This window comes from Protomyctophum bolini (assembly GCF_963924005.1).
Source record: "Protomyctophum bolini genome assembly, chromosome: 8".
NCBI lineage: Eukaryota > Metazoa > Chordata > Actinopteri > Myctophiformes > Myctophidae > Protomyctophum > Protomyctophum bolini.
In genome coordinates, this window is record NC_137869.1 from 16,621,095 (window position 1) to 16,644,560 (window position 23,466).

The 23,466-nt window shown below is 42.3% G+C and overlaps 1 protein-coding gene across 1 annotated transcript; it reads left to right on the plus strand.

Moving 5' to 3' along the window:
• Positions 1–6,311: 6,311 nt before the first annotated feature.
• znf644b (zinc finger protein 644b) lies at positions 6,312–13,521 on the plus strand (the record flags this gene model as incomplete). The annotated part of the gene is made up of 6 exons (XM_080770447.1): positions 6,312–7,743; positions 8,605–9,000; positions 9,330–9,875; positions 12,527–12,649; positions 13,084–13,180; positions 13,284–13,521. 6 exons carry the CDS (start codon positions 6,312–6,314, stop codon positions 13,519–13,521), a joined length of 2,832 nt encoding a protein of 943 aa, XP_080626573.1.
• Between the last annotated feature and the right edge of the window lie 9,945 nt (positions 13,522–23,466).

Sequence of the window (23,466 nt, forward strand, 5' to 3'; positions counted from 1 at the left end):
CCTTGTTTTCCTTTTCGGTATCGGGTAGAGGAAAAGGCGTGTATCTAAACAGAGCAGATAGGATGCTGATGAGAGCCATCTGCTCGGCAGCCCTCCTGCGCCCACTGCCCTCCTCGATGTGAGAGCAGCCTCATTAAAACGGTCACATGCCTGAGAAATCTCTCTCCACTGCTTTTTCTCCCTTTCCCTTCTTGAAAAAAAGAAGAAAAAGGAGTAGTTTAAAACTAACAAAGCCTTGGGAAATCCCCATCAGACATCCCTCCCTTAATCCGTTTAATTTTGAAAGGTATTGTTTTAAAGCTTCAAAGTTTATATCGTTTAATCCCCCCTCTAACTCTACGGGCAGCAAATGAGGCCGTGTCAGCAAGCTCGAACAGATAATCTACTCCGCACAACAGACAATCCCCCACCAAGACAAGGTTGCATGGGTTTTCCTGTGAACTCGCTGTTTGATGTTGCTACCTGCTACTGAACATGACTTCTTTCTTTCTTAACCCGACTGTCACTTGCTCCCTGTCCCCTTTTATCACTCCCAATGTTCTCACTTTTTTCCATCAGTAAATCCACCATCATAGCCATTTTATTTATTCCCCCTTGTAGAAGAGGAGGGTTTGTAGTGGTGGGAGGGTTGGGTTGGGTACAAAGTGTGTTTTCACATTTTAACCCCTGGCGATGAGTCTTTGCCAAATGGTTTGTTTGGACAGGATGCGTTGCTTTGTAAAGTGAAATCCAGACTGACTCTGAGACTTTGGCTCAACTTTGACCAGTGTAACACAAACCTTGAAATTTTGCAAAAACTTAATTGTAGTATACTAAACTTACTAAAGGCCTACTTCATACATAGTTGTGCGCCGGTGTCAGCACAAGCTCACAATTGTCATGGTGCAAAGTGTTGTGAGCTTGTAGATTTCCAGTGCGTGACACCATGCACAACCCAAGCATTAAGGCTTAAGTGTTGACCATGCAATTCAGCAAAATATTTGCAAACACGTCATTCTATTGTTTGATCACTTAATTATACAACGTAGGCCTAGTTATTGTTGTAAATTATACTTTTGCAGCAATTTGTGATTAAACTTTGCTCTGGCAATTTCCGCTGCAGGATTTGCAAAAGGGATTTATGCAATTCCCTTTATTATATCATTTGAGTCAAATAAATCCAGCATATCTTGTTATTCTAGCGGTAAATTACATTGTTTAGTTATCAAAGGCTTTGTGTAATTACATTTGCACAATTCACGATGACAGGGCTGATAGTGTCTGCTCAAGACACTGGCATACATAATCACAGCCCAAAATCCCATTAGGGAGAATGCAGGCCATTATTATGGAAATGACCTTTGGTTGACAAGAATTCAGGGGGATAAAAGACTATGTAATCCATCCAAAGGCACGGTGTGAAACCCTCCTTATTTTCTCATGTGCAAGCTGGTGAAATCTTAGGTGCTTTCTGAAAACGTTGGCCTTGCTTCTAAAATCTTCTTGCACAGTTGTTCAGTGAGATAGACAAGATGTGACATCAATGACTGTATGGTACGACACATGGTATGCAATAGGTTATTGCAAATTTCTGTTACTTCTGTTACTAGTAATTTATTATCTCCAAGTGATACAGGCATTTGATAAAGTATAAATCTGGTTTTACATCACTGTTTCTTTATTGTGGCAGTGAGAGACGGAGACCACACTCACCTTGGGATTACTGAAGTGTCAAACTGCATCTCACTGTGTTTGTTTTGAGCCACGCTTTGATACTCTCACACTAGAGAGGCAGCTTCATAAATTCACATTGTGCCAAATAAATCAATAGATCCCATTAGCCAGGAAGTTCTGTAGTGCAGTACTTGAGGGGCCGCACCCCCCAACCTCCTCTGCCCTGTTCTGACATTTCTTCAGTGAAGGTGAGGGTTGTGTGGGAGAGTGTACTGTATATAGATGGCTGCTGATCCATATAGACAGACTAACTCCAACAAGTTGAAGTGGTCTGTCTGGCTGACTGGTCCCTGTTGGTCTCCAGCAGCCTCCACTGTGCTGCCAGCCTGGGTCCACACTCAGTCCAGGTAGAAGACGGAATTAGTTTAGACTATAGCAGCCTTCTAAGCCCACAGCAACATGCCCTCGTTCTTATATAATACCTGACCTTTGCGGTGTGAAGCAGACTGTTGACTTCGGCCTGTCTGTGTTATTGTTATGCTATTCTTTTCAACCATGGTATTTCCCTGCAATACCGATAAACATAACAATTCCCTGGCAATTACTTTTAACTTGTAACTTGTACTGTAGGTGAAAAAAAGGTCCATTCTCTGAAAAACACACAGTTTTGCTTCAGTGGGTGTTCAGGAGGGTACCGTGCACCAATGAACAACAGCTCCCCAATATAGTATTTTAAAATAATAACATGTGATGTTGTGAAGAATTTAATACTATTTTCCATCAATCATTCCTTCTTTAAAATGTTTTTCTGACAGTGCATTATGCAGGCAGTGCGCAGATTGAACACTCTGCACTCTCCACAATCAGAAGCTCATGACCCTCCTCGCCTCTCACCATGCTAACGTCATGTTTCTCGGTGGCATCAGTCCGACACTCTACCCCAAGCAAGCACGACAGGTACAGGCTTTAGTTCCGACTGTCATTAGACCGGCAACCTACCTCAAACCCTAACCTAACCATAACCGCAAGCACGGGAGCAGCGCATGTCGGACCACATGTCGGACCACATGTCCAACCGCATGTCCGACCGTTGTTTCCGCATGTCGGACATTTGGTATGTCGGATCTACATGTGCATCCCAAGCACGACGCATCACATGGCATCAGCCGTGGAACACCTGTGGCAGGTGCCAGTATTTCTCGGCGGCATCAATCCGACACTCTACCCCGAACCCTTACCCTAACCATAACCGGAAGCACTGCCGTGGAAGCGAGTGGCAGTCGAGTGTCATAATCCGCCCCTTCTCCAAGCAGCGCCGCGGCTGTTACCGGCAGTTTACCGGTAGTTGCTGTGTGAATCGGCAGCCACGAGATGGAGCGGCAGTGGAGTGACATAATCCCCCGGCACATGCCGCCCTCCCCCCGGCAGCGCCGCAGCTGTTACCGGCAGTTTACCGGCAGTTGCGGCGGCTGGAGTGCGGACCGACAGAGCAGCGGTCACCTCCCCTGGCAGTGCCGCGTCTCATGCCGTTGCCGGCATTTCTGGGTCTTGGCGTGTGTCCCAAATGACATGGGCGTGTGCAGTGCAATTTTATTTGACCAATGGTTTCAGAGAACCAAAAAATCTGTCTGTGGAGGACGCACTGAATCTCAAGCAGGGTATGAGTCTGCCAACAGGACGCTGAGTAGGGCATGCGTCTTGCTCAGCAGCCTGATGACAGGCAATGCCGTTAGGCTGGCCTTAGACCTTTTTGCTCTTCCTCTGTGGATTATGCGAGGGACTGGTACTTGGACTTGGACTTTATCTCTTCTTGAACAATGTTGCACCTTGAATAATGTGGCACCTTGACTAGTGTCCTGCACCTTGAATAATGTCCTGCACCTTATATCTTCTTCTTTTCCTTCCGTCCACACTTAATTAAATATTTGCCTCCCATTCACTTCCACTGTATGTGAAGCAAGGGGCTAATAAAACGTCTTCCGGTGTCACAGCAGTCCAACTTTGGTGAACTTTGACAGGACCTCAACCAATATTAAAATAAGTGTTTGTGGCTGACGCCACTTGGCTGTCAGTGTCGGGCCTTAGTTTTCAGCCAAGATGGAGGAGACCAACCACAACCATTGAAACGGTCTACAAACCAGAAAATCATTCAATCATTTCTTGTGCGTCACATCCCACACATTCAGCACGACAAGATACCAGTAAGAAGACGCCTGAGGGCGAGATGCGCCTGGGTGACAGCAGACTGCTGGGTGAGCGCTGGTGCTTTGGCATGGGGGGTCAGATCAACATATGGAATGAATTCTATATGGAGCGTGTCTTAAGTGAACAGCTTTTGATGTGGTCAGATCAACATATGGAATGTCAGAACAGGTCAGCTCCATATATTGAGCGGGGGCAGTGTCTTGAGTGTATAGGGTTTGATGAGGGCCCAGGTAGGGCCGGGCCTTAATTTATTTTCGGGCCTGTTGAGAACTTCCCAACAAATTTTTCTTCAGCAGGTGGTGTCACTCCCATGCACTCGCACAAGTGACCATGCCTGCAAAGTACTGTATGCTGGAAAGACAAGCTCTGCCACTGTGTGCCCAGAAACAGTTTTATACTGTTATGTCATGCTGAGGTTTGTTATGGGTCATGGAATTCTTCTATAATGAATTTGTTGTATTGATTTCATGTCATTGTTGTCAAATGTAAGAAAAAAGTTTCATATGATGAAATCTGTAAGTCAGACCAGCTGCTTGTTAAATATAGAGTGGAAAGGTCTGTTTGTCTCCGTCGGGCCTACAAAATCGTGATTTCATCTCATTATCACCTTACTGTTTTTTCTACATGAACCTAAAGAAGAGGTGCAATGAGAGTGTTACCTCAAGTGGTGAAAGACAAACCAAAATGAAATCAGAAACAGAAAAAGGGCCCTCTATCACGTGTTGTCTTGCTCAACAGCAGACAGTAATTCTCCCACTAACTCTCATTTGACAAGCGAGAAAACAGGGAAAGTAGCGGGCAGCATTAGCAGGAGCTCATAGAAGCAGATCAATTTGTGCATACAGCTTAAATGTATTTAAGCTTGTAATCCCTGTAAATATCTTCAGGCAAGGCAAAGTCAGCCTTTTAACATTGACTAAATGAAGTAAATAGAAGCAAATGAATTTTTAAAAATTGCATTTCTGTTGAACCCTGAGTGTGTGTGTGTGTGTGTGTGTGTGTGTGTGTGTGGTGTGTGCATGTGTAATTGTGTTTGCAGTACACATTGTATATATTATACATTACAATATATAACTATGTTGTATACAGTATGTGTATACATAGAAATGCATATGGCAGCAGGCTGTGTGAGTTGGCTGCTAATGAGGCCTGTAAATCTCCGAGCTCAGATATTTTGATGGCTTCGTCACCCTGCTGTTTGGGGAGAGGGGGGTGCCGTGAAGTTGGCTTTAAATGCAGAGCGTCTGTTCTCCCTTCGAACCTCTAACACCACAACAGATGGAGAGAATATGGAGCTCGGAAGGTTTTACCTTTGAGGTGGTAACAGTGAAGCCACTCATTAACACTGAATTTACCACTTCGTTAGCACCGCAGCTTCCTGTAGAGAGCAACCCAGCGCTGGATGTCAAATCCACTGAGCATACGTTTTAGAGTAGTGGAGCCAAGTGCGCCCCGGACACATAATGGTGGTTTTAAACGGCGATATTACTGTATGTCACAATGCTGCATCTGTCATTTTTGATGCCTGGTATTATTTTTATTACATTTAAAAACAAACAAACACATGTTATCAATCAGCAACACAAAGTGACTCATAGCTTATACATCTGACAGTCGACCCCTTCCCCGACAGAATTTCCGTGCGTGCGTGCGTTTTACACATGGAGTCTGCGGCTGCCAATTTGTCAGGATTCAAGTAACAACAGTCTCGTGCTGGGACCTGCGTTGGCACCATCATGGAGTGAAAAGACAGAATGTGATCTCATTGGGAGATGTGTACTTTGTTCCCATGGAAATTGGTCAATTTTCGCAGGCAACTGAGAACTTTAGGGGGAGATATGGGAAGGTTGTGTCCCAGAGGTGTGCTCACATAATTAAGCATCCTCACCAAGGTATTCGGGGCTAACAGCAGGGTTTGTTGTGAATAGAGGTGGTGAGAGAGGGTGTTGGAAAATCATAAATGTGCCGTAGAAAAATGCCTTATTGCTCCATCGTACAAATGGTGCCACATGCCGTAAAATATAGGAGATCTACAAGCTCACAGCACATTGCAAATGCAACGTGATGTGAGCATGTAGAAGTGGCGGGAATACACCACCAAAACTGCACTTTTACGAGCAACCCGTCGTTGTCATTGTGGATAAGAAAAACAATTACTAAGATTTCATGAACTAGAATGTTATTAGGACATTTATTTTATCATCATTTTTCTTTTGATTATGGGATAAAGACAGAGAGTAGGGGAATGACACATAGGAATCGGTCCTGTCAGCCGGGAGTCCAACCAGCGACTCGCTGAAGAAGGCATTTTGCACCCTATATGTGTTATGCACTGTGGGCATAGGAGTGATATTCTACAGTAGGACTATATGGAGTGCATATGTATATACGCTGTACATATTTTGATATTCTGATGTTGTTGTTATTTTCTCTTCTCAGAAAGTATTGCTGCTATGTCTGATCTGAAGCCGAAAGCACAAGAGGACAAACATGTGAAATCTGCTTCTGACAGTCCGGGTCGCACTCAGGAGCCATTACAGAGTCACACATCCTCCCCAAAGAACAATGCCACGGGTCTGTCCTCGGATGAACATGAAAATCCTTTAAATGGAGCCCAGCCAAATCCATTTGTATACGGCGGTGTCCCTGCTGTTCACCATGCAGGCGATTCATTGCCTCCAGGAGCACTTGTTAATGGCCCTGGTTCACACCCCACCTCAGAGGTACGCCGGGTCCTGAACAAAGGCACTCTTTTCTCCAACAATGTCCTGGAGGCCGCGTGGCGACTGGAGGAGGACACCAGCCCTCAGGTGTCGCTGCCACCCAGTGAGCTTCAATCAGACGCTTGGAGGAACACAGCGGGACTCGTCCTGAAAACACTGCCCACGCAGCCAGGTGCCGACGCACCGTCTCACTCCGAAGAGAATGAGTCTAAACTGCCCGGCTATTCCACTCTGTCAGGTGACGGTTCAGACCAGATGCACATTAGTCGGCCTCTGATAAACAAGGCGGTGAAAACAAGAGCTCTACGGGATGTAAACACAGAGTTGTCAGAGGGCTGCTCAGATGATTATGATGAGAAGGAAACAACCAGATGGGATTCAGCACAAGAGCTTGTGCACTCCTTGAGGAAGGGCCACACTGTTAACAGACGGCTGCAGAGAAAGGCCAGAGTGACACCTCTTTTAACAAGCCAAATTGAGAGGAAGTACAATACACACGTGAGGGGTGTGCCTGGCACTGCAAAGAAGGTTTACAACAGTTTAAATCACACTCACAATGGTTCCCATAGTGGCATCGATGTAGATAAATTTGACAGTGCCAATAAATATGTTTCTTTTGGTACAAAGCCTATTTTAAAATATCCCATCGAGTCACTGAAAGATCACCCCAGCAGCACAACAATGGACAGCGAGCTACTAATTGGTAACAACGCAAGAAAAGGTTGCTACACGCAAAACGACTCTGAAGTAGCATGCAATTTTAATGCTAACCCTGAACAACTGAAGATGGAACATTCTGAGTCGGAGCCACTGTTCGCACTGTGCAATGTTAATTTCCAGGAAAAAATACATTTGCATAGACATATGATGTATCATTTAGATGGGCATGATCAGGTGGAGAATGCTCCGTATCCCTTTATATGCAGGGAGTGTGGGCGTTCGTTCTGTGATAGCAGTTCCCTCATGAAGCACATCATTATTCACCAGGAGAGGCTTGAAAAACTCATGGAGGAAATCAAAGGTCTCAAAAATCTTGAAAACCAAGGCAGGAATGCCACATTACAATGGCCTCGGTGTGTATTTGCAAGCAATTGCCCTAAAACCTTTGTCCAGCATGCCAAAGCAAATGAGAATGTAAAGCACTATTACTGCTGTGAGGAGTGTAGCTATGTAGCACTAACTGAAGATGCACTTGAAACACACTTAAATGTTATGCACTTAAAGACACATCACCAGCAACAACATTGGAGTCATACTAATGACACAGGGATAATGGACCTGGTTCAGCAATGTAAACTGTGCTCTTTCACTTGCCAAGACAGACAAATGTTAAAAAGGCATTCAGAACTGGAACATCAAGAACCATTACATGATGAATGGGGCAGTCCAGTATTTCATAAATTGTATGAGCATACAGAATCCAAGGTGAGACGTTTGAAGCTCAATGACCGACCCAACACCGCTGATTCAGAACTAATGCACTTGATGCCAGATTTATGTAACACACAGCCCACTTTCTGGAAAAGAGCTGACTTCACCTGTTGGGCCGGTAAAAATTCCTACAAAATTCTACACTCTTCACAGTTCAGGTGCAGTGATCACTTCACAGCACCCATGCTGTCACAATCTTTGTGCAAGACTGACAAGCGTGGCAAATTATCTCCACAGCCAGGAGACAAAATAGATATGACACCAGGTGTACCCTACGCAGAGGAGGACGGCCAGGACAACTTAGAACATGCAAACTCTCCCTCAAACATTGATATTGTGCTCACGGCAAAGAAGGCTGAATCAGACCAGACCAGTCAAGGACAGAAAAATGCCTTGGCGAGTGCAAGTTCACAAGTGCAAGCAGCCCTAAAGTCTCCATCAAAAAGTAACATGTCAGCACCATCGCTTCCTGAACAGATGAATGATAATATATTTCACAAACCTAACCAAAGTTGTGAAAAAGATACCGGCCCTGAGGATATCAAACGAGACTACAGTTATAACTTCAGTCACTATGCCGGTGAAACTACAGCCAACTTTCTGGACAGCAGTGAGAATGAAAAGCATCTCTATGATGATGATGGAGACGATGACTGCAGTGACATACAGCAACTCATTATCAAAGAGGAGTACATCGAAAGTGATATCTGTGACGATTCCCTAGACCTAGAGACATCTGCCACCATGCCTAAGACTGAGCCTTTTGAGTTCCCACTCACGGCTGGGCCAGAACACAAACCCTGTCCCTACTGCCCCGCCGTGTTCGAGTCTGGAGTAGGCCTGTCCAACCACGTGCGAGGACACCTCCATCGAGTTGGGTTGAGCTACAATGCTCGACACATGGTTTCACCGGAGCAAGTGGCGTTACAGGACCGCCAGCCACGCATCCGCAGAAAGATCCCCTCTGGCACAAGGAAACTCAAAAAAGGTGATGCTATTAATTATTTATTTTTGTTGCAGGTTGTTAACCAAACAGTGACTGTACAGCAATTCATATAAAAAAAGTGCAAGAGAATAAATGATAACCCTGACATTTTATCATTGTCCATGGTTGGATGATAATATTTGTATAACATACTGTACCCCATTGCCTTATACACTTAAATTGTATACTTAATTGCACATACATCAAATAGCAAAACAAGCTCAGAAAGTGCACTGGATGAAAGTCCAGTGCACAGTAGCACTTTAGCTGGTCATCTGCCTTGTATGGTGCTTCAGCACTCATTATTATTCTCACTCTCTGAACTGTTACAGTTGATAAGCCGGAGTCACAAAGACACACATGCCCCCTGTGCTGGGGTTGGTTCGATACTAAAACGGGCCTTTCCAATCATGCAAGGGGCCACCTAAAACGAATAGGGAAGACCATAACCAGCGATAAGAAGTCCCCGGTGTCCATACTACTTGAACTCCTCCAGGACAAGAGGGAGCGTGAGAGGATTGTCCAGATCCTGAACAAGGAACAGTTCGTCTCCCGTCCATTCATCTCCCAGAAGTTTGTCAGCAGCGGCAGCCTGTTTCTGATGCCCCCTGGGATCCCAGTGGAAATCCAGTACGCTATGAGGAATACTGTACCAATGGGCAGCTGTGTGCCCAAACAAGAGCCAGAGTTCTGCCAGACAAGCAAGGGGATTGAGGAAGCACAGGCTGCTGACGAGACGCCCTCGAGCACTTTGGTCAAACTTCTGGAGACGAGAAAGAAGGCAGCGGAGCTGAGGGAGCGAGAGGCTTTATACACAACCAGGAAGCACTTCAACATGGAGGCACAGATGATCAGTGAAGAGTCAAGTTGGACTCATGGTATGGTATTACTTTTCGTGCCCAGCATGAAACATTCTATCTCAAAAATAGAAACTAGATAAGCAAAACTGAAATCTCATCTACCACCTTGCTACACTGTCTGAATATACTGTTAACACAATGGTGCTATCAGTTTTAACACAAAATACATACACATTCTGAACAGAGCTGCTCAAGCTCTGTTCAAGTGTTTCTCTACACATGAAAATCCCCAGTGTTCATTTGACTATAATGATCACTCTCTGGGAGTTACAACACTGTGGATTTTGCTGTGCGTAAAGAAAGCTGTATGACTGTTCATACATGTATATTACAGTGTTCACCATAAGGTATCGAAGCAGGGAATAACACATTTTAGTGAATTTCAGTTGCATACAAAGTTGCACACAAATTCCTACTCTTCAATATCAACACGTCGTGTATAAGCTCTTTCAAATATGTAAATGTTTACTGTACTTGGTTTTGTATAGTACAACTTGAAATGTGCTTTAGTTAGCACAATATAATACAATTTTCATGTTTTTGTTGCCAGTTTCACCAGCATTATTTCCTTATTTTAAATCATTTTAACGTATCAGTCGAAGTACCAATCATCCTTCTATTAATAATTTCGATATGAAAAGAATGGACTGCAGATGTTAGTGGGGGCTGAAACATCTCACGTTTTCTCTTGAAGTCTCTTGTCTAGGTGCCTTTGGTGTTTAATATAATAACTATTATGATGTTTAAATGTGCTGCATACAGCCTTCTGTTAGGAACTGTGTAGACACTCATGTTTCTCACAATTTAAATCAGTTGATTATACAGCTACCAGCTCAATTGTGTGATAAAAATAAAAAGAATGTTGACAATCAATTGATTTGTTGGAACACACATGAAGAATAAATGTCACCCAAGTCGCTTTGAAATTGAAATGAATGAAAATATCATGAGAGCACTTTGATGTTGAGCTGGAATCACATCAGCTGTGTTTACAGGCTTTTGTTTAATGTCGATCCAAATCAAACCTTCAATCAGGTACAGAGAACAGTGTTGATAAGGATGAACTCAGTTTCCTTTTTGTTCAAGTTAAAACCCTGTGAATAGAGCTGATCATTTTCACAGCATGACAGCAGCTGCAGTGACATACAAAACATTATGAAACCTACACTATTGGCAGGTTGGGATTACAAAAGAGACATATTGCTGATTTACATTATGAAACAATGCATTGCTGGGAATGTTTTTGATATGGCCACATCATTATTGAGTTACCGGTACATTTAAGACAATTCACACATACCGGTAGGCCTATATTATTATGTCACCACATTTCAATTTACAATATTCTTACATGAAGAAGGTGCTATCAATGGGGCAATTTAATAGTTAATAGAAGTTTCAATCCGACTCACAAAGCAACATGTATATATAATTTACATATACTGTACAGTACATAATCAATGTCACTCTCAATGTTCATGAACGGGCAATGGAAGTCTGTATCGTTTATGTAACATATTGATGCGGTGTTGGCAGCCACAATGTGTTGTCTGTTTGAAGACAAACAACGAAACATGAGATGTTTTCAAATTCATCCACTACCCTTCATGACATCCATAACATGTAAGTGAAAATAGGCCCCCTGAAGACATTAAATTGTGTTAAACATTATCACCAGCACTTACTTCAGAATGGAAAACACATCCTTAGTATTTCAAACCAGATGGAGAGAGTGGTTAGGGCACACAGGGAATAGCAGTTTTACTTTGTACAATATTTCATTCCTTCTGCACTCTGAGACACTTACAGTACAGTAGACACCTTAGGGCGAGAAGTGTGGTGCACACATTTGACGGAAGACTGCTGGGCGAGTGATGGCGCTTTGGCATGGGGGGGTCAGATCAACATGGAATGAATTCTGTACTGGCCATATAAGGAGCATTTCTTGAGTGTACAGGGTTTGCTGAGGTCAGATCAACATATGGAATGTCAGAATAGGTCAGCTCCATACAGTTTGGAGATCGAAGGGTGGTAGCGGGGACATTCTCTTGAGTGTACAGGGTTTGATGAGGGCCCAATGTAGGGCCTGGCCTGTTGAGAACTCTAGTTTTCGGCCGGCTGCCGGACACGGCTGCACTAATAACTTTGGGTTAACGTCTAGAGTTTTAATGGACAGGTATCAGTCAAAAAGGAGACATCGAAGAGGAAGGATGGATGGGGAAGGATCAACATATGGAATGTCAGAACAGGTTCTTCTGACATATGGAGATCTAACGGTACGTTCAGACTTGTATGCTTAGAGCGTCGCGATTACAGACAAAGTCGATGCAAAGATGAGAAGTTATGCGAGCGCCACGAACGGGCACGGCGTGACCTGGCACAGCACAAACGGGACGAACCAAGCCGAATATTTAAATTCAAGTCTGAGCGCACTTTAAGGGTTTGAGGTTTACATGATGTAGAGTTGCTGGCCAATATTGATAACATCAGGGATCTAGTTCGGTCGTGATTAATGCATCATTTCTCATAACCTTGCCGTACAGCCTTCATTTCATTGTCATTATTAAACTATTATATGAATCTATTAGTGTAAGAGGTCAGTAAGGATATATTCCTGCTGTGATGACTAACTGCATACAAACCAACATTTTGAATACTTTTTCTTGCAGATGAATGTGAGTCCGGTCAGGCTTGTGGTCACTGTAACACTGCCTTCCCCAGTGCTGTCAGTCTGTCCAGTCATCTCAGAGCCTTTTCAAGCAGAAAGAGGTTCACCGTTTTGGAAGAAACGAGTAAGTGTCAGCCACCACGACTCTGCAGGCAAATGTAATATTAAACATAAGGCCTTTAAACAAAGGCCTCCAGTATGAGGGCTGTGGTGTTAATGGCAGTTTAATGGGTTTGAAAGTTTGACAGCTATTTAACATAGCACGCAAAGACTCACAATAAGAAAATAAATGCCAGAAGTCTTAGCGTCAAGCCTTCCTCAGCGTATATGCTGAGGAAGGTTTGATGCCGAAATGCTTCTGTGTACTGTATGCTGCCTGTGCCTTAATGAATTAAAAGTACCAAAACGTGAACTTTTCACACAAGTTATCTCATAAGCTATAGGCTGATTCCAGAATGGATATAGGACCTGCTAGCAGTGTTTTCAGACTCGTCTAAAAACAGATTTTCATTCCCCAAAAATGGTACATTTTTATCGACTTGTTTTGTCATTCTCTAGGCTATGATTTTAAACAAAAGAAGTCAAGATCAGGACACGGGAAGAAGGTGTTATCCTCCTTGAATGCTGTGGAGAAGATCTACAGACTCACCTGCAGGTGCTTGGACCAAGCCTATGACTACATATTTTACTTCAGTATTTTGCTGTCTAGGAATATTAATCACTGTTTCCCGTGTTTAAATTTCACCCAATTTGTGCAGATTCTGTGACTTAGTCTTCCAGGGTCCACTGTCTGTCCAGGAGGACTGGGTCAAGCATTTGCAGAGGCATCTTATGCACACTAGTGTCCCTCACTCAGGGACAAGGATGGTTGAGGTGTTTGGTCTTCAACAGATACACCACTTTCCGCTGGAGAACACAAACCTGGAGCACCCAAAGCTGGAAAAGCCAAACCTGGAGCAACACCTCACCCATCTGGAACTTCAGGTTGCCTCTTAAATGTTCTAGGTTGTTTACACATCAACATGTCAGTTAACTATCAATCCAGCATCCAGTATATCTATTGAATTGTACTGTACCTCAATTATACTCTCTCTCTCTCTCCACACACACACATAAGATAACAACTTTTTAATTTTGTATTTGCCTTATCAACAGCTTATAAAATATTTGTATTCATATGTTATGCAAAATGCCAACAAGCTTCATTTCTTAAAATCGTTATATGGTATATTTAAATCAACAAAATATATATTACATATACATACAGTCTTAGTTCTTAAATATGTTTTCACTGTTTTAACTATATGCACACAGACTCGGGTACGTATTACGGGTAAGGCAGTACTTTGTGTTGTACCCAAGACTTTGAAAAATATTTGTCATCATATGACAAAGGCACTGTTCATGTTTATCTTTATATACTTGCTTCTAGAGTACACAGCAAAATACTGAGTGTAAATTTAACCCACATTTCTGAGTATTTACTGAGTGTGAAAACTGAACTTTACGGTTTTTTACACTCGATGCTAGATGCAATGTGAATAAGGACATTGGCCCGGTTTCCCAAAGGACACCTCTTACACCATGGTCTAAGAGGTATGGTGTTGCACATGCTCAGTTGCCCTATAGGCCGCACATGAAGCCTGTGAACATAGACATTCCGTGCATAGATGTGCCACGCAATGGTAGGCCTCAGGTCTACCATTCTGAAATTTAATTTAATTTCTTTGATGCTGAAGTAGGCCTTCATTTCAAATTTTTATATATTTAAATGAGTTGAAGAAAGTCACCACTCGCACCACACATTTCTCTGCGAATGGTTTTAATACTGCCACATGTCGACAGGTGTGTGTAGGCTTTAGGGAAACAGGTTTGTGTATTAATGCAGGAGGCCTTACGTGTGCAATGAGGACAGGTATGGCTGTGCTCTAGTCTAGGTTGTGTATTTCTATGTTGTTGTGTTTGACAGTGTTTCCCAAAAAAGGACATAGTGTTTGATTGGCTGCCATGCAGCCAATTAGGCCGCACACAGGCTTCATGTGCGGCCTAGAGGGCAACTGAGCATGTGCAACACCATACCTCTTACACCATGGTGTTGTTACACTATGGTGTAAGACAGGGGTAACCAACCCAGGGTTCGCGATCTACCAGTCGATCGCGGGAACGTTTCCAGTCGATCGCGAAGTGTTAGACCCATTGGAATAATGTCAGTGCCGCTCGTCACATGCAAATTAATTTTGAGCAGCAGAGCGCTGTGGCTCTGAGTTTGAGAATAGACCCCATCGTCCAAGGGTGTGTGTGCGTGTGTGGTGGGAGGGGTGGTATCTTAGCAACACTGAATGACCTGTCCCATTGGTCGTGTGCTCGTATCATGAGCCAATGGCTGCAGCTCTGAGCTTCCCAGACCCAGGTTCACATACTACACTACACAAGCCGTAAAGCGAACTGACAGGTACCATATTAGCAGCTGTGAGCGCTCTTCTCTTCTCGTGAAGAAAGCAGGACAGAGTTGTCAAATAAATCCCGCCGTCATTCATACTGTATTTATTCTCCGACCCGACATTAAAATACGGAACAACGTGCGTTCATTACGGGGCTCGTGACAGGCTGCAGACACAGATAGATAGATAGCGCCGCTGCTCCTTCAGTTTTCGTTGTTCGTTGTTATAATATTTTTTATTATTGGGATTTGATCATTGATGCAAATTCTAAACATATGGATGCAGCTGCAGAAGTTGTGTTGCTTAAAGGAATGCATAGTTGCGTTCTCCTCAACTGCTGCGCACTGTGCGTAGCAACAACAAAAATATAAAAATGAGAAAAATATACTGAATATACCAGTCTGCAATGCAAACTAATAGGCGAGTGCACTCCAGGGCATATGCAAAGGGAAAGAATGACTTCCGTCCGTGACAATAATCAATGCTACAGTTTGAATTCTGTACACATGCACACATAGAGCAAAAAATATGATAAATATGAAATATGAAAACTTGTTGAAGTACAACGCATGAGTCAAGTAGCTGCTTTTGTATCAAACCCTTTCCTCTTTACTGAGCCTACTGTCATTGAACTGCTGTCCGATAAAATGCAGGATGTGTTTGCATTAACTTCAGATATTTAAATGGAGATTATTGGATTAGTAAGTGACTGTCACCTGCAGGTCAGAGCTAAAGAGAAGGAATTTTGGTCTCTTGTGAGCAGAGAAGTATCCCCTGATTGTGTCGTGTGCACTGAAGCTGCATGCCTACTTTGGTTGCACGTACTTATGTGAAATGGCCTTTTCACAAATGAAAATAATAAAATCCAAGTTTAGAACTCGTATGACTGACTCACATCTTAATAACACCCTCAGACTGGCAATCACTAAATATGAACCAGATTTCAAAACGCTTGCAGATAAAGTGCAGTCACAGCAGTCTCATTAAAGGTGGGCTGACCCTGAGAGTATGTCACCATATCTGTGCAAATATATATGGTCATGTTATGCCTATGTCATTTGAACATCTGCCAATGTGAATATTCATTGAAATGAGAAACAAAATATTTCTAATACTAATTATTTCTAATTTGTCTTAATATTATTTGACATTGATAATATAACTTACTATAAGTATTTATTCTAATTTAAGCTTTAGTCTTTGTGTGGATGTGTGCACATGCATTGAGCCTGTCAGAAATAGCAAAAAAACAAGTGTTTTTTCTAACACGTTTTAGTGGTAGATCTTGGCTTACAATTGGGAATAAAATGGGCTCTTGGGCTTGAAAAGGTTGGTTACCACTGGTGTAAGAGATGTCCTTTGGGAAACCGGGCCATTGTATGTTTGATTGTACTTTAGTTACATGGGACATTTTGATGATTATATAAGCATTCTATATCGTTACAGAAATATTTATCCTGATAGACTGAGTATTTTATATTTATACATAATGAACCTGTTTAACGCAATTCACAAAATATTATATATTTTGCTTTTCTTGTTAGCATATATTGCACAATTTTTAGACTAATCTATATTTTGCTTTGACAGCAGGACTGATTCAATTTTTAGTAACCTAACATTTTGTACAGAAGTCACAAAATTAGTTGCATGATAAAGAATATTATTGCTATGGTAATATAAATATGAGCTAATTTTATAAATACTAGCACCACAGAAATCAATTAGGTCACTAATGGCAGTGTAACGAGCTTTCAGTAGGCAAAATGGAAGGGGTAAAGTACCAGGACAGATTTAGACTTGGTATCATGCCTGGTAGCCATGCTGTATATTGTATACAATGTACATAGTAACCCAAAGTTCTATCAAAGTTCAACATCGCTTTCAGCTTTTTTTTTGTGGTGGCTAATCTTAATTTAAAGATTTGTATATTGCGCCTTCACAGCATTTAGGGGTGGTAGGGTCACTCAGTCAACCTTGGCAACAGAAGTAGCAGCTTTTCAGTCAGAGTTAGCTAGGGAGCGTTTATGTTTATGCAACTTGGTGCACTTGTCAGAATAAGGCCTAATTGTATACCTATATTGGGGTCCTTGTAAGGTCATGTTGCTTGCCAAGAATATCCAATGTTTTTGAGTGGTGCAACCACTCCTATAGACAGCTATGTTTGTCCCTGGCTGGGTCTGAGCACGAAATAGCGTTTGGTTGGTTTTCACAACCAAGTGTCACTGTCGCGCAGCCTAACACACTCACACACACACACACACACACACACACACACACACACACACACACACACACACACATCTGTATATATGATGATTTGGGGTGTTAAAGTAAAGTAGAGGGACCCCCTGATCGCAACTTTGCCATTTCTCAACCATTTCGGACACGGGGTGGCTCACCGGAACCGGGCCGGCCCCCTGGGCACGTTCCTGGGGGTCTGAATGTTCTGGGGACCCTCACACAGAGTTGCACCACTCACTTCACACAGGTGTGATTTTAGTTGAAAATTTCTTGTTTTTGTCTTCTCCTGCGAGTCGAGAGCCGAGAGACGGAGAGAACAGAGCTGGTGACGCCAGGGCAGTGTTGCCAGGTTTGCGAATTGTAAGCGAGTTGTAGTGTATGTAAGTAGCGTGGTTTAAAGGCCTTGTTTCTGGCCCTGTTGGGGCAACAGCATAGGCAGCAGTGGTTAGTGTTCCGTGTAGGGAAGCCTCAGGGGTGTGGGTGATTGGGGCGAGAATGTTTGTATTAAACAAATGCATTGCCGGCGTGAGTATGTGGAAGGGAGGCATTATTTTGGCAGACTATTGTTTGACGGCTGGTGGTCAGTGTTGGCGTCGGGCGCCTTATGAGGAGATAGCGTTGGAACACTGCGAAGGGTAAGTGTGTGACGTCACTGCCCGTGTGAGTGTGTGTGGGTGTAGTGTGTAAGATGGTGTTGTGGGTGTTGCAATAGCGACGTAGCTGTTGTGGCTTTGGGTTTCTTCTGGGTACAACGTATTGGGTACAGCTTTTGGGTATCACTTCTCCAATGTATAATAGACTGGTGTATAATTGCACAAGCTTAATACACTAATATATTGAATTACTTACTTGATCGCCACATTTTAGGTTTGCGATCTTCAGTTCTGAGGTCCCAGTTCTAGCCAGGTTGTTTTTGGCCTGCCTTGTTTCCACTTTCGGGCCCATCTCAATGCTATTTTAGGAATGCAGGTCTATTCAATTTTAAGGACATCTGAGCGGTCTGTGTTTAATTTCAAGCACTGCATGGTGTCAGTTTGTCCTTTTTGTACAGGTCCTTGTATTAGATTAGATATTAGATTACAATACAATAATAGGTGCAATAACGCTACACCACACTAATAATAATAAAGACATATTTTATAACATTTAGAAAATTACAGCTTTTTACTTATACATTAAATCAATGAGTGTTTTGCGTGGCCAACTCATAAGTGTTATTCTTGAGGGCCTCCAATGCCCAGCTTTGTCTGTGTGAACACAAACACGATGATTTGATTGACATAGCGATGATCTGATTGGCTGAGCAAAGTACATATTGAGGATAAAAGTGAGGACAGAAAAGTGAAGACGCCAAAAGTGATTGGCCGGAATGACATTTGTGATGATTTGATTGGCTGAGCACGGAATTTGATGTATGATGATGTATGATAAGAGCGCCCCTCACTTCACACAAGTGTGATTTTTTTTAAGATGATGAATTAGTAGTATGGATGGATTGATTGATTTGAAATCATCCCCTGTAGTGTAACATTGAGATTAAGAACTCAATCAATGCTTTTAAACAAAACACAAATATTTATTGGATGACAATTTTATGTCATCTGGTACTGTCATTGAGATATATCAATTACTGTACACTTGAGTGCCTCAAGTTTTTCATAATCTTAATCTCAGACTCAAATGTGTGACTGTTAATGTTCAGAAAACAGTGATTTGTTCAAAACTATTATGGGTGACTGACATTCTTTCTTTATTTCCCAGAGAAACCATGTAACAATAACACACACATCAATCATCAGCATGATATAGCTCAAGTCCTGAGAGTTCATTCAAGTCCTATAAAAATGTACCCGTAAATGAACATACCAACATGACCAGCAATACATTTTCTTTTTCTTTCACCAGTTTATATTGTAGCTTAAGTTAAATCTTGTGAAAGTAAAATGTAAATAAAATGCTTCCTTCACTGTTTTGTATTGTGCCCTCTTGTTAACAGCAGAGTGTGCCATTGTTTACCAATAGAAACTGCAAGCTGTAAAGTATGTAATCAGTGCTTGATAGTCGCATCTGGTTCTGCTACACTACTTACCAGTGGCAAAGGGGGCTAACCCCGCAGTTTATCCTGGGCAGTGTCTAAAGCAACGATCAAAGCTGTACAAACCAATTGTCATCATGTTTCTCCAGAGGGAATTTTGAAGTACATTAATGCTCCTTCTTTGGGAAATAATTGTCCCACTCTGTGACTTCATTAGGACTCCTGGTTGTTTCAAAAGATGCCCTCTCTAGAGCCACATTGCTAGCAGACAGCATCCCAAGGGGCCGAATGAATAAAAAAAAGAGAGATTATAATGAGATTGAGTTAGCCATGACCAGGGATTGGGCTTTTCATTATTCCACTCTGGAGAGGGAGGGAGAGAGAGAGAGAGAGAGAGAGAGAGAGAGAGAGAGAGAGAGAGAGAGAGAGAAAGAGAGAGAGAGAGAGAGATGGGGGTGGGCAGGTCTGACATAAAGAATTGTGTTGTCGTAGAACCCACACTCACCATCTGCCATGAAGGTCCAGTAGGAAGGGGCCAGTGCATGCTCACGATTACCATGTATATCAATAGGCTCCTCTCTGGAGATTGCTCCATTAAAACAGCAAGCACACCCTGTAAAACCGAAGAATAAAATAAACCATGTAGAAATAATAACAATTAACAATAAGTTATTATTGATCAGTTTATGTGCCAGGGAAGCATACAGCAAGTTATATTGTCTAAACAAATTCCCTTTGTCCTGAACAAAAACGTTTGTGGTGTATTTGCACACCTGTGTGTGTTCCATCCTAAACTCTGCTCCACAAGAAAGCGCTTTGTCTGGTAGTCCTGTCTTTTTCACTCACTGTCTGTATGTGGCAGCATCAGGACCATTGATCATGACCTTTACTTTGGCCGGTTTATTCTGAAGTGCCACAGACTGCCTGTGTGAAAAGAGAGGAAAAAAGAAGTAGAAAAATCAATAGGTTTCCATTATCTGGTTGGGCAGTGTCACTGGCCTGTCAATGATCCTGTTGCAGTGGTGGTACAAGGGTGCGACACGGGCCCCCACTCAATCGCTGCTGACAAGAGGAAAACATGCTGACAGGCACCAGGAACAAGTTGGAACACAGATTTGCACTTCAAGCAGCCGTCCGAGAAGGTACAGCGCGAGGCCACCACACGGCAAGGGGCAAGCTCAGTGGGAGTGAGGTTTGGGGGGAGGAGGGGGGGTTGTGGATCCTCTGCCAGCCTGCCTCTACCACCATCTGACTGTCTAGCTCTCCACCACAAAAGCTTTTATCCTCCCATCAATTATTTAACTCTGGATACACCAAAGGAAACTCAGGTGCACTGATTGTGGCTGAAGCAAAATTGCCCACTCTCTCTGTCAGTGTCTTCCCTGTCCAGACACTCGTTAGCTGCTCCTGCATGGATAGTACCATGAATACTATATCCATGTAATATGTGTTAAACATTACAGTATGTGTGAATGGAATTATTCATGAAATTGTCTTCAATTAAATGTTATCCTTCAAGACGAGATTGCTAAACTTTACTGTACTGTTGCACAATATAATTTACTTTGTGATATCCATAACATATGGGAAATCATAATTATTTAAACAAATATATATATATATATATATATATATATATATATATATATATATATATATATATATATATATAACTTTTACGTCCAGTCCATTTGACCTCCCCTAATGGCCAGTCAGAAATTGGTTATAAGGAAGACATCAACTGTCTCTCAGAAGATCATAAATCAATATATTTTGACAAGGGGGGGAAAGTGTTTTGGATCATGCACCGCTTTGGCCCCAAAACAGCCTTTCACCTCTTGTCAATTGTCTTTCTTTTGGATCAAGTTTTAATGACCACGTGTCATTGTCTTTTTTTGTGCACACTAGCGAGTCACTTCCAGCTGAATTAAAATGGATTAAATAAAGTCATTACGACGTGTGTCTTTGACACCTCATTAAAGCCTTGTATTGAAGGTATATAGCCTGCCCTATTATCGAAACTGGACAGTTTCAATATGACCCATGCAGGCCACTGCACGGGCCGTCATCTGACATCAAGGTTCTTTTATTGGACTATACAATACCAACAGTTTTCGTTTTCAATTACACACTGTTCCGCTTGTGTGGACTCCTCCGTATGTAAGCAATTCAGTGATGATGACTAGGGAATTCAGGTTAATATGTTGACAAGGTTTAACAATACCGGGTCATGTTGCACAACACACGCATGAGTGGTTCTGTTCACTCCAGCAGCTGACAGGTCCTAATCATGCGCTGCCCTAAAGGCACTGGGGCAGAGAGGACTTTAATTACTGAATTATAGACTGGTTTGCCGGCGTCAAATTGAGACATAATTAAAGACAGACTTATTGGGCTATAGAATTGTTCCAGCTAATTGGGCAGAGCAGTCAAGTGCGATATGGTGCATGCGTTTACATTTATTTGTAATAATCATATACTACACAGTAGCCAGGCTAGCTTATTGCCTGGTCGGTCTCTCAAGCCGACAGCTGCATTTCATTTAGCCAGGCTTAATAGGCAGATACATTGAATTTAATATCATTATAGGCTTATAAAAAATATCACCATAAGATATATAGGCTATAGTCTAATAGTCTACAAATATAGACCAATTACAGACAATTTGGTTTAGGTATATGCGTATAGCCTATATACAAACAACACATTTCGCATTTGTTTAGCCATATTATAACGCCTACATGCAGCAGCAATAATGTGTCATAATATATTTGCAAAACATATATAATGCAAAACACAATGTGCTTTATAGTCTTGACATTCACCATTGTGCATGTCGCACCTTTGGAAACATCATTATTTCCTATTAATTAGTCTCAAAACATGCCGTTAGAAATAAAGATAGGTGTGATGGAGAACTGGTCAGCGAGCAGCTGCCCTTCATCCCTCTAGGCACAAGCTGACCTCGTTTTTTTACATCACTGAACTGGAAGCTTGACAGGCCATAAAACGAAAGACATTTGATTTGGATGTGGAGAGAAACGCAGAATATGAGCCAGAAATGACGAGTCAGACTCAGACATGATTTCGGGCACAAGATTGTCTGTAGGCCTATAGGATAGCGGCTAGCCTATAAAAGAAAGAAACAACACGTGTCTGTTTTGGAAAAAGCGTCTTCAGGTTAGCCTATATCCTTCATAAAAAACGTTTTTTTTTAGACGTTGACGATTTCTCTGGTTACGGCCTATAGGCCTATAGTGTCCATATAATGGCATTCAGCCACACCATTATAGTAAAAAGCCTTATTTGGTTCCTCAATTAGCTCGTTTGTATTCTAGGGTAGCCCATTCTTCTAAATTTTGGGAGAAAATAGAGTCAAATGAGTCTAAAACAGTTATTGGCGCGCATTACTAGTATTTCTAGTATTTGCAAGTAAAGTAGGCTAAAATAGCCTCAGAGCCTGCAGGCCTGTACTGTAGCCTGTGTATTTTACTGCAATTATCTTATTGGACGGCAGGGGACACTGCTCCTTTCGTTCTGAAAGTCAGCAGTGGAAGCCAACCCATATAGCAGTAGCCTATGGGGGAACAAATCTATTGCGGTACGTTCACTATAATTTGGATACTATATTTAAGAGGCTAAAATTCCTATAAGCTTTAAGGTAGGCCTATAACATAAATGATGTTCCTATCCTATAGCTAGCTGGCAGATCAACGGATGTAGCTTTACGGTGGCTAAATTTCTATGCACTTTCTCTGTGCATTAATTTGTGATTGGTCGGTGTGGGCCTGACGTTGTTATATAGGCTACTGCTCAGTGCTCACTGCTTAAACTGAAGGAATTATCAGATAGGATAGTGGCCTATAAGTCCCTAACAGTTCAAGTTCAGGTAAGCCTATATTAGACAGAGTTAAATTTGGCCCGTGTAAGGCCCTCAAGGGCCACATGTTCCTAGCGCTGCAAATACGATGCCTTTTAGTTTCAGAGACGCTTTTATAAGTCTAAAGACGCACACTCAGCCCATTATCAAGCTGAATAGCCTACAAGAATGCTCACATTCATAAAAAACTAAATTGTCTATGGATGTAGGAAGGCCTATGGCGTTATTTCAACATCATTAAGTTATATCAGTTTATTCAGTTAAGGGCCTATATTCTAGCTAATCTGTAATAACAAACGTTGTCCTTGTATGATCCTAAGATAAACCATGATGATTATACG